Here is a 16,013-nt window from a genome sequence, read left to right on the forward strand (position 1 = left end):
GTGGAAAGAGGAACAACACCCTGATCCGTATTCCCCCAGAAGCCAATGGAAGACTATGTAGGTTCTAGTTTGGCCCACGCAGGTCAGAATGGACCACTGCACCTCTCATTTACAGTGACCTTTCTCTCTATGGAAGCACAGCTATTTCTTTCCCCTCCCTTAAAGGGTCTAGGTTTTTGTCATATTCCCAGTCCCTAGCACATAGCCTCCCTTAATAAATGCTAATAAGCCAAGTATCTCCCATCTGAGAATAGCTATAGAAAAAATCCAGGATGCCAGTAAACCTGCGTGGTTCGGCAAACAGAAAACTGGCTAAGCAGCATCGGGGCTGTGGCCAGAGGGTTCAAATGCATGCGGTTCACTGAGGTCAGCACAAAACCTTGCACTGTGGGATCAAACCAAAGTCCCAGACACTTGCCACTGACTTTTGTCAGTGGTTTCTCGGCCACCAAACCACTTAGCCTAGTCTTCTTCCAGATAAGAACTCAGAAGCCAGACATTCTATTTTTATAGCCCTCTTTTTTTTCCCTATTAGAAAGAATTAAGCATCATGTGTTCTTGTGATCCAGACTGTAAAAGCTGAGTTACTAAGAGAAAAAGGTGTGGGCTTTGGCTGCTCCAGCCAAGACACGTTGACATCCTCCCATCCTTCTCCACTGAGGGGCTCCAAGACAAGCGATCCTGATGCCTCCACCGGTCTTTGCTGAACTTCTGAAACCGCTGGGTTTGCTCAAGATAAAGAAGTTTGCCACCAGCGAAACGGACAGGTGTAAGCACCGACCAAAATGTCCTTTTCAATGGGTATTTATTCATTCACTTATTTCTCAAGATGTGCACACTCAAGTATTAAGTTTGGCCAGGACAACTCATGGCCCCTTGGTATGTACAGGGTCCTCCAATTGCTTGGGGTACGTACGTATAACTTCATAGCTAATGCACCACACACAAGATAAAACAGGAAAGTCTAAACCCCCCAAGCCGCTCCCACACAAACCGAGGGGGAGGGGAACGCTAATGGCAGTGCCCCTCCAAAAGAAACCAAAGCACGAGGAGAGAAGAAACACAGGGGCGGAAGGCAGGCTGGGGTCCGTCTTGGCCAGTCACTCTCCTGGGCTGGGTGGTCAGGGGATTGAGTTCAAAAGGTCCTTCAGGAAGTTGTCAGCGAAACTGATTTCTGAGAGAAGTCCTGGAAAATAGCACAAGAGCATTTGTTAGGATCAGATGAGCCCCGCTGCCTGGGAAGCCATGCTGAGTCACAGCCAAAACACGTGGGGGGCTGTTCCCCCTCGGGCCTGCCTACCCTCTCCTACCCTAGGGCCCAGTCTACAAGGGAAGCCCTGAGTGTGGGCACAGAATCACAGACTTAGAGCCACTGCTTAGTCGGGAGGGGCCTAAGGGAGCACCAACCCACTCTCCTTTTACAGAGGACGAAGCTAAGCCCAGAGAGAAGTAGTGACTTGTCCACAGTCACACAGCTAAAAAGTCACCAAGCCAAGATTCAAACCAAGGCTGCCTGACTCCAGCACTTTGTGACAACACTGATCTCAGAGCTGATGGTCAGCTACAAACCTCGCTCAAAGTACTTGCGTGCAGGCAATGCTAAGCCTGAAGGAGGCCACCCTTATGGTCTGGCTCTCCAGGGTTAGGGAGCCAGAGGCATAAGGACACAACTAACCAAACAGAGACGCTAATTCTGAGGCCTCCCCACTGCTAACCAAAGCCTTGGTGCTCTTGCCTTTCACCTCTCCAGCTTTCTTTCCCTCCCCTCCTCTACTCTGGACAAAGTGGCCTGTTCCCAATTCCTGGAATAAGCCTGTGGGCTGCCCCTTCCTTCCCAACTCCAATGCTTGCAAACATCCTCATCACCCATTCCCACTAGACAAAATCCTATGCATTCTTCAGTACCTTCCCTACTGTCCCCTGGTTGAAGTGACCCATTCCCTCCTCTGAGGCCCCAAAGTCATTAGAACTGTACCTCTCTGGTGACAGGGACCATTTTCTGTCTTGTTTTGTAATTATCTGCCTTGCTATCATCCCAGCCCCCTGGCTGTGACAGGCTCTGTAAGGGCAGTGCCTGTGCTGTCATCATCTTTGCACACCATCTGTATTAAGCACAGGACCCTTGCACAGAGTAGATGTTCAATAAATATTTATTAGAGGACGGGTCAACATGAGAACTATAACCAGCCCTTATTTATGCATAAGGATATCAGGGAGAAGTGGTAGAATCATCTCTATTTGAATTGGAAAAAAACATTTTTAAACTTACATTTAAAAATAGGTGTGTCTGTCTGTTCTGGGAATTCATAACAGCTCAGGAAAAATAATGAAGTTATAGCATCAAGTCCTGACTTAGGAGGGGCCTGAAAGTCAATCCGCCGCCCCAACTTGCCCCTGGGTTCAGTCAGCTCCCTTCTCCTCCCTGTACCATGCTGAGATAAACAGCATTACCTCTCAGACTGATGCCAAGTGCCAGCCTGAGCTGAATCTTCTCATCCTTTTCTTCTGTAAGCCCTAACCTGAAGCCAGCTCCTCCTCAGTTTCACCTTCTGTGAAGGGTCTAGCTCTGCTAGGAGTTCATTCTGGCTTGCAAACTTCCTCCCCACAGACTGTGAGGTGGTGACATTGCTAACAGAAGAGAGGCCATGTCCCCAAGGAAGGGATGAAGAAATAAGAAGTCCAAATAGCAATGAACAGATACCCCATGTAGATGGAGAGGGTACGACTGAGCTCAAGCAAAAACAAAAGGTGTGAAATGATACAAAGCTCCCAGTCAGATCAAACCCAAAGAATAGTCAAATAGGAAGCTAAAGGACATCTTCTATAGTCTCTTTGGTGAAAGAAAGGGGGCCGATAGTTAATAATGATGATAATAATAACATATTATTATTTTTTTCAGTGACCAAATGATCTAAGTTGTCTTAAATCTATATCCTCTAGAATCAGAGGACAAGTTTCTGGATTGAATAATTTTTAAAATTATTACTATTTCTACAATATAAGCTTTACAATGTGTTCTTCACAATAACCCTCCCCATACTGACGGTACAAGTACTGCCAAACATCCATCTTTTTTCATTTATGGCTAGGCGGTTTATAGAGTAGGTCGCCTTGGGCTCTATTGCTCCTGGGAACACACTGATCCATTCCCAGCAATGTCTGGTGGGTGTAAAATGTGTTATTAGAATTTCCTTTCCCTTATATTTGAAGGTCTTTCTCTTGGTCACTTGCAAAATTTGTTGTTTTTCAATGGAATTATTAAATTTAACCACTATTTATCTTGGAGTATGCAACCTTTTCTTCCCCCCTGGAAGCAATCTATGGATTCTTTCAATTGGTACTTCTTTTTCTGTGTTCAAAAGTTGCAGGCAGTTTTCTTGTGTCATTTCTCTTGTAATATGGTGTTCAGGTTTTTTTATCTGTTGTATTCTGCTGGGAGACCTATAATCCTTAAGTTGTCTCTATGCAGCCTGTCTTATATGGAGAGCATACTTTCTTTAATGTTATTGCTTTATGCTTCTCTTCTTCCAGATTGTCTTTGACTTTGATGACTGGAGGGGAGAGTGAGGCTGATGACTTTGTACAGCTCTGCCTCACTTAAATCCAATTCACTTGCAAGTCAAGACATCACTCTCTTGATGCCAGAGAATGAAGGTCAAATAACAACAATACTTCTATGCATTTGCATTCCCAATCAGTTATCTTTTCTTTTCTTTCCTTGGGGAAACTTGCCATTGAAGGATTCAAGTTTTTCAATTTTGCTAATTATTTCTGCTGTGCAAGCCCAAAATTCTCTCTCAATTCTTATTCTCTTTTAAACCATTCAGAACCAGCACGCTTCGGTACCATTTCTCCTCAAAATCTACAGCGCCCTCTACCTCATCAAGAATTGAATCATTTTGCTTTGTTTTGCAGTATTCACCCACAGATACCTGGACTCTTGTACTAAATTTGGAGACCATTTTTTCCTTCTGCTGTTAATGTCTTCCCTGTTGGTTTGTCCACTTATGATCAAGGTCCTTGAATTTTCTTCCTCCTATCTTTAGTAATTTCCATCTTTCCTTATGCCCCCCTATTGCTCACTTTCTGACTCCCTCCTCTCTGATGACAGTTTCCCTAGGGGCTGGATCTCAATGTTCTCGTCCTCCTTCCCAGAGGCAGAACTGGTCCCATCTGGATGCTGGACTCTTCCCTTCAGGATTAGTGGGGTGCTGCACAGTCTCTCCTTCCCCCTGACACTACTTTCCCTGTTCCTCAGTTCTTGGGCCCAGTGGGCACTAAGTGTTACCTGGCTCCTATCACATGGGGGCAGATTTCTTCAGTATGGAGTCTGGATCTCTGAACTGAGCTCTATTACAAGACCATGGGGTGGCTTGGGCAGTTTTGCTGCCAGGAGTATGGAGAATGGTGGGAGAGCAGGTATGGAGTGAGTACTTGCTAGGAATTAGTTTATGGAGTTTTAACCTTGTTTGGAATCCTGGTTTCCTAGATTGGAGAGACAGCTGAAACTACTTTATCTCTGGCACATAATTTCTGCTTTGGAGAGGTCTGAGAGGCTTGAATACCAGGGAACCTGTCTGGACCACCATCTTGCAGGTGGCCGGCAAGTCTGTATGAGTACTGTCATCCATATTTTATATCTGAGGCAACTTGGGCTCAGCAAAGTGATGGACTGGACAGGAATATTCAGCTCTGAAGTGCTGGAGCTGGGACCTAACACAGGCCTCTATACTCTGAGGCCAGAGCATTTTTTTGCTGCCTAGAAAACAACGGAGGCTCACCTAGTGCTAGGAAGAGAAACCACAGGCACCCCTTGATGGACCACAGTAGATGTTTGGATCCAGGCTGGCCTCTGGTCCTGGGCCACTTCTGCTTTCTCTTGGTCGCCTGGAGCGTTCTAGTGTGCTCATACTTAGGGCAGCAAGTTTGTTGTGAACAGTATCTGTACAGTGGGCAAAGGCAGCCCAGGAGTCAGGAGGCCTGTGTTCTAGTGCAGGCTCAGCGATGGCCTGGTCTGAGGATGCCTCTTGTGAATCAACTACCCAATATTATATTCTCTCACCCACAGAAGTGTGCTCTGGCTTTCTTGTACTTTGATCTTTATGGTATAATTTTAAAGAGCAGCATCTTGTCAACAGCACTAGAGTGGGAGTCAAAGATCTAAGCTGAAGTCTTGGTTCTGTGCTACCTGGGGCAGCACCTTAACCTCTGTGGGCTTATGCTTCCTCCTCTGTAAAATGGGAACGATGCTTAGAAAACTTGACTTGCAAGACTGTTAGAATCAAATGAACTAATCTATGTGAAGTAACTTTGTACACCACAAAGTACCATAAAAACCTTCATTACAAATATGTGTGACCTGTGTGGTTACAAGCGTGTGTAATGCTGAGCAAATCATTCAAGCTCTCTGGGCCTCAGTCTCCTCAACTGTATGAGGGAGTCAGACAAGGTGATCTCTATAGTCCCTTCCAGCTCCACTTTAATGGGTCATGCTGCACAGTAGCAAAATCACTGGATTGACAGTCAGAAGCCTTGTATTCAAATCCTGATTCGCTAAACACTGCCTGGGTGATTTCTAGCAAGTTATTGAAGATTTCTGGACCTCTGGCTCAGACCCGAAGATCTCTTTCCATTTTTTTTTCTGGCCCCAATTAGAAGAGCAGCTCACATTTCTAGAATGCTCTAAAACGGAAAAAGTGTGTCAAGGATTATCATTTCCATTTTCTAGAGAAAGACAATGAAACCCACAGAGGGGAAACACCTTGCCCATGGTCCCAACTCTGTCCACTAGACAATACTACTCACGTCCGCAGCATCACTTTCTCTGTGTTCTATAAACCTTACAGAAGCCTCTGCACAAAAACAATGACATTTTGACTTGAATTAATGGAGTGACTTCAGGCAAGTGTCCTCTCTGGGCCTCAATTCCCCCATCTATAACACCTGAAAGAGACTGAACCCAATGATGCCCAGGGTCTCTTCTAACTTTACCATCGTCTCTATTTGGAATCCATCACAAACCCAAGAATCCAGACTTGGGTGATCCATTCGTAGGCCCCCATCATCAGTCATGAGGCTGTAACCAGAATGGCCTTTCTTTTCTTTGAGTGACTCAGCTTACCTCATTGAGCCTCTGGATGCTGTGGCTTGCTCTTCCTGGGCAGGAAGTCCAGCCACCATACCAGGAATCAAAACTTCCTGTGTGATGAGTCATGGGGCTGGCTGAGGGGAGGTGTTAGCTCCAGAACCTGGTCTACGCTAGGGGGAGGGGCCAAGTCAAGAACCAATCGGCCCTGGTCATTCAGGCGGCGCTTGACGATGTCAAAAACTCTATAAGAGGGGAGAGGACAGCTTGAAGCTCTCTCTTTCCTCTTCCGGTTGGTGTGCGAAGCAGCGGCAAGCAAGCGTGACTCTGGGCCAGCCCTTGCTCTTGGGCTGAGCCCAGATGTTGGTAACTATGAATTGTATTGGGTCTGTCTGTTGATATTTGTAATTTGTTTGTGTTTTGGTTTTGAGGTTCGGGGTGCTGGTTTGTTTTTCCCCCGAACTAAATGAATGTTTTGAACCTCAGGGTGCTGGTTTTTTTCCCCTGAAGTAAGTCAGTGAATCTGTATTTGGTCTGTCTTTTGATGCTCGTTTGTATGGTCCCCTGAACTAACTGAATGCTAACTGAATGCTGGCGTTTTCCCCTGAACTAAATGAATGTTGTCTGTATGCTAACTGAATGCTGGATTAAAGTAAGCTGGTCAACCCCTTCACCGTGCTTTCCTTGTTTAAGCAGATAAAAAGAACCTGTGCTTTTCCTGGGTCCTGGCAGCCCCCTGGGTGCCGGCTGTGGGGGAGGGATCTTACGCCCCCACAGAAGCCACTAGCTGGGTTGTTGAAACAGAGGCATGGAGAACAGAAGCAGCAGTACCACAACACTTAGGTATGGTAAAGTTCACTCTCCATTCTGCAACCTCTTGCCTAGCAGAATACTAAAAGCTTTCTGTCTTAGTAGCTCCTGCCTAGCCAAGTGAGAAGCCTGTGGGGCATGCAGGAGCATCTGTTTTCCAGGATGAGTTTCACCACTTACTGGAGACTCTGGACAAGGTCTACATCCTTCTAAGCCCCAGCTTCCTCAGCTGTATAATGGGAATAATCCTGCTCTTTCTCTACTTGCACCAGAAGGGAGTGTCAAGACGGAAGATCACCTGTAGGAGGGTGCTTTGTAACCTTGAAAGGACTCTACAAAGAGGAGTTCTCCTAGGGCTCAGACGCTCAAAAAAGAGATTAAGTTCATCACCTGTAACTTCCCCACCAAGTGGAGATTCTGCCACAAGACAGCAGACACAGAGGAGCTCTTAGCTCCAGGGAGAGTAAACAAAGCAGGAGGATGGGATAGCTTAGCCCCAGAGAGCAGCTTCCATTCATATGCTAATTTTTCAAGCCCTCACAAAACCAGGATTGGGCCCAGAAGGGGGATGGCATCTCCACAAATCTTCCAGAGTCTGCCAAGGAGAGCTGCTGACAGCAGGAACCCAGAGACTCCTTCCTATGTTTCCTTAAACAAGTATCTTTGAACGTATGACTCCCAGTTCTGGCTCGGTGATTTGAAGGCTTAGGTGATGACCTTTAAAGCAGAATTCAAATTAAGCATTCTGAAACAGAGGTTCTAATTGTTCCCCCTAAACCTGATCTTCCTTCTAATCTCACTATTTCTGTCTGTGACACCCTGCACCTTTGACTCTTCCCTCTTCCCCACCTTTCATTCATCTATAAATAAAGAGCAAAACACACACACACACACACACACCCTATTAATTCTACTGTGATAACATCACTGATGTCCATTTCCCTCCTTTCTATTCCCATGGTCACCACTCCAGTATAGGGTCTCATTAATACCTACCTGAATTAATGTAGTAGCTTCCTAACAGATCTCCCCACCTCCTCTAATTCTATCATTCACTGTCTGTCAGATTCATATCCCTTATGTAGGAAGACATGGGTTTCTAACCTCTAACAATTACTTCAATTAACCTGTGCTTCAGGCAACTTCCTAGGATACATCTACTATGTGACTGAACAAATCATAGGCCCAAAGTACTTATAGATTCCTCAGCATAGAACTGGTCAGGTTACTCCTTTCTATTCCAAAACATTAAATGGTCCCTTAATACCTCCTGAGTACATTTCAAACTTCTTGGCCTGACACTCAAGGACCTCTACACTCTGGGTCCTAAAGGCATTATTGGGTTATTCTTCACCCCTTTAACATGGCTGTGCCCCTGCCCCTTAGTTCTCCACCTGGAGTACTCTCCCTTTCCCTCTCTACCCATCCTTTGAGGCCCAATGTGAATGCCACCTTCTCCAGGAAGCTCTGCCAATCCCCTGTGAGGAAGACCTTTCTCCTTGGACCTAACAAGCACTTCGTTTTGGACCTCTTGAATGCACTTACAATATAATGCTGTGTACCAGAGATTGTATCTTATCCAAGTTTAAGAGGACACGGAACCACGGCTTACCTCAACTTTATACCTGCTCTGATCATCAGTATACAGTAGGGGCCAAAAGGAACAGCAGCACCAGTAGCAGCAATACCTTAGTTTGTTGAGGGATTTGTAAATGAATGAATAAAAGGGAAAGGAATGACACTGACCAGCCACATCCACAAACTCTGAGAATGTTTCCACAGGCATGAACTCCTCCTGGAACGTTTTCAGAGCCTTGTCTGCAGCTTCATAGATGGGCATGTCATTGTGGCGGATAAACTCAGCTAGAGAGCAGGACCAGCCTCCCTCTGTGTTACTGGTAGGCACCTTCTGCAAGAACCAACAGGAGTCAGGGTCAGGGACAAACATTACTCAAGGTCAATTTGGTTTTTCCTTAAGACAATCCAGTTATTTCAGTCTCTTGGAATAATACACCACCTGCTACAAACATCAGAGTTATAGCTAGAGGACCTTTTATGGCTTCCAAGAACAACCAAACCCCAATTCATTCTGTTCCTAATAACCCGTTATTAGACACTGTCTCACCTTAACCAGTATTCCTCACCTAGCTGAGGTGACGGGGAGAGAAGGGAGGTGGGACTGGCAGGCAAGCCATTACAAGTGACTGAACCTCTCCTCCTCTCGCATATTTCCTTCCCGCACTTCCAAAGGCAGGGCCCAAATGAACGGCTTTGTTCAGCATGGGAAAACAAAGCACCTGAAAAGCAGAGAGGTGGGCCATGGTCTTAACCCACCTGATCTCACAGGGTGGAAGGGCCACTAGTAGGAACCAGAAGATCTGGGTTCGAGTTGTACCTCTCTCAAGCTGTGTCATGTAGAAAAATACCTCAGACTCTCTGGGCCACTGTAAAGTTATGCCAGCCCTGTTTGCACTGACCATCTACCTTCCCTGGGCTATTTATTGTGAGAAAGCACTAAGTGTGAATTATTATTCATCATATAATTTCCACACTGAAATAGATTTCAGAGGTCACTTTATAGATAATAAACAGGAAGAGACAGAGGAAATCAGTTGCCTAAAGTTCCAGAGCTACCACATGCTGTCCTTGTCCTCCATTCTTTGAAAGAGCTTGTGCTCTGACTAGAAATACAAAACTTCCAGATGTAGAAGGCTTAAGAATCCTCATAACATCACAAAATACCAGGCTATACCAAAACCCAGAGTGAAAAGCGTGAGCAGTGTTAAAGGAGCGGAAGGCTTCCTCAAGGAGCTGAGTTGGGAGTGAGGAGAGGGGACGTTCTTAAAAAGAAATGATGAGAAGGGATTCTTCCCTTGCTTAAGTCACCTCAGGTTCTTGGGAACAGAAGATGAGGAGGAGGATGAGAGAGGGAAGTCTCCTGGCTCACCAAAGGCTGACACGTGCTTGGACCTGAGCAGACCGCAGGCAGCTTTCTTACCTTAAACATGTTGTAAATGAGATCAACTAGGGCCCAAAAGAGAAGTGCAGAACGATAGGCTGAGTAGTCCTTCACCGACTTATCTGTCAGTCTGGGAGGAGACAGGAAAGTGAGTTGTCAGCAACATTAAAAACGCCTGAGAACGGGCTGTCCCACACAGCTCACAGACCCACGGTGGCTCACCTCAGACTTTGAGAGGGAAAATGTTTAGCTGACTTAGCTAACATTCCCAAAGTCAGGGTGAGTGGGCTGTAGGTGACCTGAACACAAGTAGCCTGCCCAATATCACTGAAGACAGGATCAGAAAAGGAGGTGGGCCAGTCCTAGCCTGGTGCTGTGCTGGCACCCACAAAATAGAACAAAGCCTATAAGAAGGTGTTTGGCATATCAGGTAGACCCTCTGTGGACAATCTATGGGAGATCACAGTCAGGAAAGGAAGCAGGGAAGGCGTTAAGCCCAGTACCAAGAGAAGGAACCACCACACTGATGTAATGACACGTTCATTACACTGAAGTAGAGAGCTGCCAAACATGAATTCCAGGGCCAGTATGTCTTACTGAACAAACTGAAATTTCTGATTGTGGTCAAATACTGGGCAATATTTTGGTTCACATGTCTCTAAGAGTATGTTTTCTTACATGAAACACCTTAAAATGAAAGAGGAAGTCACCATCAGTTAGGTAAACCTGGAGTTCAGCCTGTTAACTAGCAAGATTCTCAATGACTTTGTCAAAAACTAGCACTTTTATATGAAAAGAAGCTAATTAAACTGGATTTGGGCAAAGGACTGCATCTGTATTCTTATTGTTAAGGGCCTGATCTGTGATTTCATTGGCATCCTCAAACTCTTTTTGTGAAAACTGCCTCCACTGATGAACATCTGCAACTGGGTTTCTGTAATTTATAGTCTAACAGATTTGCCTGAAGGCAATGATACGTTAAACAACTTGCCCAAAGTCACAAAGTAGCTTCAAGTCAGGTGTTCCTTGATTCTGAGGCCAGCCCTCTCTTCATATAATGCCACAATGGCTCTGCTTGTATCACTGTATTATGCTAAAGAAATGTGGGGTGGTTTTGTTTTTCAGCTTTAAATTTTTTCTGATATACTCTAAGACACCAGTAACTTCACAACAATTTCCCTTCCTAAAATGGTACTATACAATAAGAGGGAAAAATCTGTACTTTTGAGTGACTATGTCACTGCTGTCATCAATTAAAAATTAATGCAACCCATACACACAGGAATTTCTGACATGAACAATTAAACATGATAATATAAATGGAATACCTCTTCTCTAGAAGCACATGTTTTTGTGAGCTATCATGTGGTGTAGTTTTGGAGAAGTGCCTGCATTGCCTGGCTGTAGCAGATCTGCTCGAAGCTAAGGCTCTGCTTGGGCATCATTCTCAATCAAGGGGGTAGAAAAGAGCCTCAGGAGACCTGGTTTTAGATGCTAGTCCTGCCCCTCACTCACCAATGTGACATTGGGCAAGTGTGTTCTCCCCTCTAGGCCTTGATTTCCTTGTCTGCAAAATGAAGTGGTTGGCTTAGATGATAATAAACTGAGAGCTAGAAGGGGGAGCCCAGGGGTACCCTAGTGAAGCCCTCTCATTTTACAGATGAAGAAACTATGATCCAAAGAGGCCAAGGGCATTCACATCACTTCAGCCACTCCCCGTTTGGGCCTATTCCCCTTCCCCTACGTTTTCGGAGGGCAAAGAAGAGTGGAGATGGCAGGGCTGGGGTGAAGGGCGTTCTAACAGTGAGCCAGGAGAGCCAAACAAATAGAATTCACCGAATACATACCATGTCAAAAACAGAATGGAAAATCTGCATTGATAAGTAGCAAGACAGGGCACACTGGCACCACCTTAACACCTTTTAAATCCTAGGATAATCCCAGTGCTCTTTACCACACCCCGTGGTCTCCAACTAGCTTCATCCTCAGCTAATCCAGTGATTCAGTTGAGTTTCTTTCTTGGCAAACTTTGGCTTCTGAGAACCCCTGTAACCTTCTCTGAAAAGATCCTTGTTCTAGGAAAGACCACAGTGGGACAGCTACAAAGTGAAATATCACCAGGCCAGAACCCAAAGTCCCTGCTCTATAACTGCAAAAGCATCTGCATAGAGCCCCAGTGGAACGAGTCAGGCTCCTAGTTTGGAGACAATCCTAATATCTGAAACAATACAAAGCAGAGGTTGGGTGAGCACTTCTCAGGGTTGGCATCAAGGGCATGCCTTCATGGTATGGGAGGGGGGACTAAATGTCATCTAATGTTCTTCCAACCTTAAGAGTCTTCTTGGATCCTTTAGGTATCCTATAATTCTGAAATTCTATGATTCCTAAAGATGACATTCTAGTTCCAAAGAAATGCAAGTTTATAGTTTAATTTTTTTTAAGTTTTCCTCAATTAATTTCTAAATAAGGTAGGAGTGAGTCAACAGAAAAGCAGAAGCACATTCAGCTGCACTGGGATGGTAAACTCCTTGCTTCTTCTAATGCCACCAATTACCCACTGAGCCCTCGTTCCCCTTCCTTTTTCACAGTGGGAAGCCTCTCCTGCTGCTTTCTAAGGCTAAACTCATTGAGAAGCAGGTGCCTTGTATGATAATGATAATCTACTTTGGCAACTCTCTGTATGTTTCACTTGCTATGATGTATGGCTAGCCAGACATCTGCAAAGTCTTTGAAATTTTATAGATGAGAATTTATGCATTTGGACAGTAAAGGGAAGAGAAAGGAATAAGCATTTCTATAGCATTTATTATGTGCCAGCACTGTACTAAGCAGCTAAGGGGAAGGGGAGAGGCAGAAATATAAGAATGTGCCAGGTCCCATCACTAGTAAGTTTTTGGGAAGGAGTTTTATTTCTGAATAACCCTCGCATAAATGCTAATAGTCAATAACAGGCTTCTATTTCTACTTCTAGGCATCAAGAGCTTTCTCTCTCCATTTATTGTGCAGGGTCCTAGGACAAAGGCCCCAACCAAAAGGATGAGTCTCCCCACCCTACCTCTAGCATGGCTCCTTCCTTACAGGGGTCTTTGTTACCCATACAGACCCAGCCTCTGCCAGTGATAATTCTGCCCATTTCTCCCAGACCACTTATAACCCTGTGCTGTTCCCCTTGGCTGGCTTGCTTTAGTAAGCAGAAATCTTGGGTGGCTCTACCCGACTTAATTATTTAAAGCCAATTAGTAAAGGTGACTAAATTGCTACAGAGAGATGGCAACTCAGAGTGTGGCTAATGCAGGATTTCCTAATTGAGCTGCAACCAAATCATCTTTTCTCTAACTGGTTGGGATGGTAATGGACTCCAGCTCCTTAATTGAATTCAAACAGGCCCTTGTGGGCTAAGATCACATGCTTGCTCTCCAGAGCCAGAACCAAATAAACAATCACCACATTTTCCATTAATGTAAGTGGAGTTTTATCAGTAGTCTGGTATCCTTAACTTAACCTTATTCCAGGTTTCAGGCAGCAGATTAACCATTAATAATTTGGGTCTTAGCCTCTTGGGAAACACCGGAAAAGTGGGAGAGGCCCAGTGTCTTAAGACCATAGAATGTTAGATCTGGAAGAGAGCACAGAGTGTTACGGCTTATTTACTTGGAGTTTATTCTTCCCAAAGTGTGTTTCTGGGGGAACTTTTCATTAGGTCCAAATCATGGAAGCTTGACAGCAACTGGCCTGTTTCTGCCTGGAATATTCCTTGAGGGAACAGAATGGTTACCAGAAAGAGCCCTGGAATGGGAGCTCAGAGAGCAGAGTTTGAGCCCTGGCTCTGCCACTCCCTTCCTGTGTGACCTGGGATAAGGTATTTCATCTCTCTGGCCTCAGTTTCTTAACTTGTAAATTGAGGAGATTGTTCCAGATGGTCTCTTAAGGTCAAGATATTTTGAGGGTGAGGGCAAGAGGATAGTAGAGTACATGGAGTGAACTCTGGCTTCTTGACAAGGACAGGACAGAGTCAGGAGAAGAAAGAGGGTGACAGAACCTGGGGATCTCTACAGCTCTCACTGGTTCAATTATCGCCTTCATTCAGGTGATTCCCAGATCTATCAATCTAGCCCCAGTTTCTCTCCTGAGCTACAAATTCATGTCACCAACTCCATTCATGTCTTGTAAGCCCCTCAGATTCAGCTTCTCCAGGAGAGAGCTCACTACTGTTCTGCTAAGAGCACATTCTTCCCAGTCACCCAGGTCTGCAGCCCTGGTGTCATCCTTGGCTCCTCTCTCCATCACCAGATGGATCCAGTTATCTCACTAAATCTTATTGTTTCTACTTTGACAATGCTCACATACATCCCTTCACCCCCACTTCCACAGCTGCCATAATCGTTCAGGCCCTCAGCACCTCTCAATAGCCTCCCAACTGGTCTCCCTGCCTCAAGTCTCTCCCTACTGCAATCCTTCCTGTACTCAATGCCAAAGTGATTTTTCTTTCAGAGCAGGTCTGACGTATCACCTGTCCCCTCAATTAACTCTGGTGGCTCCCTCACATTACCTCCAAGATCACAGATAACAGGTCTCTGTTTGGCATTTAAAGCTCTTTACAACCCGGCCCCTTCCTACATTGGACTCTACTCCACATACTTTAGCTCCTGCCATATTGGACTCCATACTGCTCCTTTCACATAATGCTCCATCTCTTGTTCCTGTCTCTGTGCTTCTGCATGAATTTCAGGCTCCTCATGCCTGGAATGCTCTCCCTCCCAACATCTGACTCGTAGGACTCCCTGGTTTCTTTAAGACTCGGCATAAGTGCCACCTCCTCCAGGAGGCCTTTCTGGTTCCCCCTAGCTACTAGGGCTTTTCCATCTACTCTGCATTTATATTCTAAGTTCTGATTTATACGTGTTTGCCTCCTCTCCCCCATATTAGCATATAAGGTCACTGAGAGACTGTTTTTGCTTTTGTTTTTAATCTCCAGAATTTAGCACAGTGTCTGATATGTAATGAGCACATAACGAATGCATGGTAATTGCCCAACATAGCAAAGTAATTCTACCCCTGGATGCTGAATTTACTGCTCTTTTTAAATCAGAAAAGGAAATCCCAAGTTCCTTCCATTCTGAACTCTTCCTGTTTTATGCATCAAGATGAATGAGTTCTACTAGAGTACTGATCAAGGCTCCCTGCCTCTTCCCCACTCATGTCTCTCTGGTGATACCTACCCTACTTGACTGGCTTGAATATCATAACTTTCACATAGCAAGTGACTTTCCAGTCACTTAAAAACAACAACACGGGAAGAAACGAACTGGGACAGTCATGGGTAAAAGCCAACTGTCAGGCGTGGATGTTAGCTTCACTGTGAATGAATTTGGCTGATGAGACAAGAAAGGGTTAACATCAGCTACTGAGTCAAATAAACATTCCTTCACTTAGTACATACATGTTGCTAAGCAACTCTTAAATACAGGGAGAACACACTAGTCAAGACCACAGGGCAGCCACTTCATAAAGGAACAAAGAAACAAGGCAAGGCTGGGACTACTGACCTGCTGGCTCCCCCTGGCGCCACTGCTCGGGCCTGGGAGATCACCAAGAGCCTCCGCAGGATCTCCACTCGGATGGCTCTCCATCTCTCTGGGGGCAAGATGTGAAGGGCCAGAACAGTGTAGTAGTGGGGCCCGTCCACCTCAAAGGCACTCTCCACCCACTTTTCCTTGGGCTGCTCTAAAAAGCTCTGCAGGTTCTTCTCTTCTCGGGAAGTTGCCCTGGTTCTGTAATACAAAGAACACCCCTCAAAATATGTGAAACTAGGGCTCAACCAAAGCTTCCTTTCACCGCTGAGCTCCGCTTCAAGGTTTTCCCAGATTAGCTGACACTGTGCCCCCAACCCTGCCAACCAGTCCTCCATGTCTTTACATGACTTACACCCAAAGCTTGGGCTACATTTGTATCTTTATAGTGAAGTGTTTTCTTTTCTCTTTATATCAAGACAAGGCCTTCTCTCTCCTCTCCATTCAACACTGCTCCTACCTCCTCACTCTGCCCTCCTACGTCAGCATCTTGGAATCAGGTGTGCAGATGGCAGGCAGCGAACTGAGCCTGAGAAAGTGGTCTGGGAGAAACTGGAGGAGGGAATGCAAGAGACACGCTGTTTCCTTC

The 16,013-nt window shown here is 45.4% G+C and overlaps 1 protein-coding gene across 2 annotated transcripts in view; it reads right to left on the reverse strand.

The window, feature by feature from the left end:
• Positions 1–788: 788 nt before the first annotated feature.
• The window catches only part of UBR4 (ubiquitin protein ligase E3 component n-recognin 4), a 146,169-nt gene continuing 130,944 nt past the window's right edge, over positions 789–16,013 (reverse strand). For both annotated transcript variants that reach the window (XM_036746948.1, XM_036746947.1), the window contains 4 exons: positions 15,401–15,625; positions 9,894–9,984; positions 8,642–8,804; positions 789–1,186 (listed from right to left, as the gene is read on the reverse strand). In XM_036746948.1, the coding sequence (XP_036602843.1) occupies positions 1,122–1,186; positions 8,642–8,804; positions 9,894–9,984; positions 15,401–15,625 (544 nt within the window). In that variant the 3' untranslated portion in view covers positions 789–1,121. The remainder of the gene's footprint in view (positions 1,187–8,641; positions 8,805–9,893; positions 9,985–15,400; positions 15,626–16,013) is intronic.

Source organism: Trichosurus vulpecula, chromosome 2, assembly GCF_011100635.1.
Source record: "Trichosurus vulpecula isolate mTriVul1 chromosome 2, mTriVul1.pri, whole genome shotgun sequence".
NCBI classification, from domain to species: Eukaryota; Metazoa; Chordata; class Mammalia; order Diprotodontia; family Phalangeridae; genus Trichosurus; species Trichosurus vulpecula.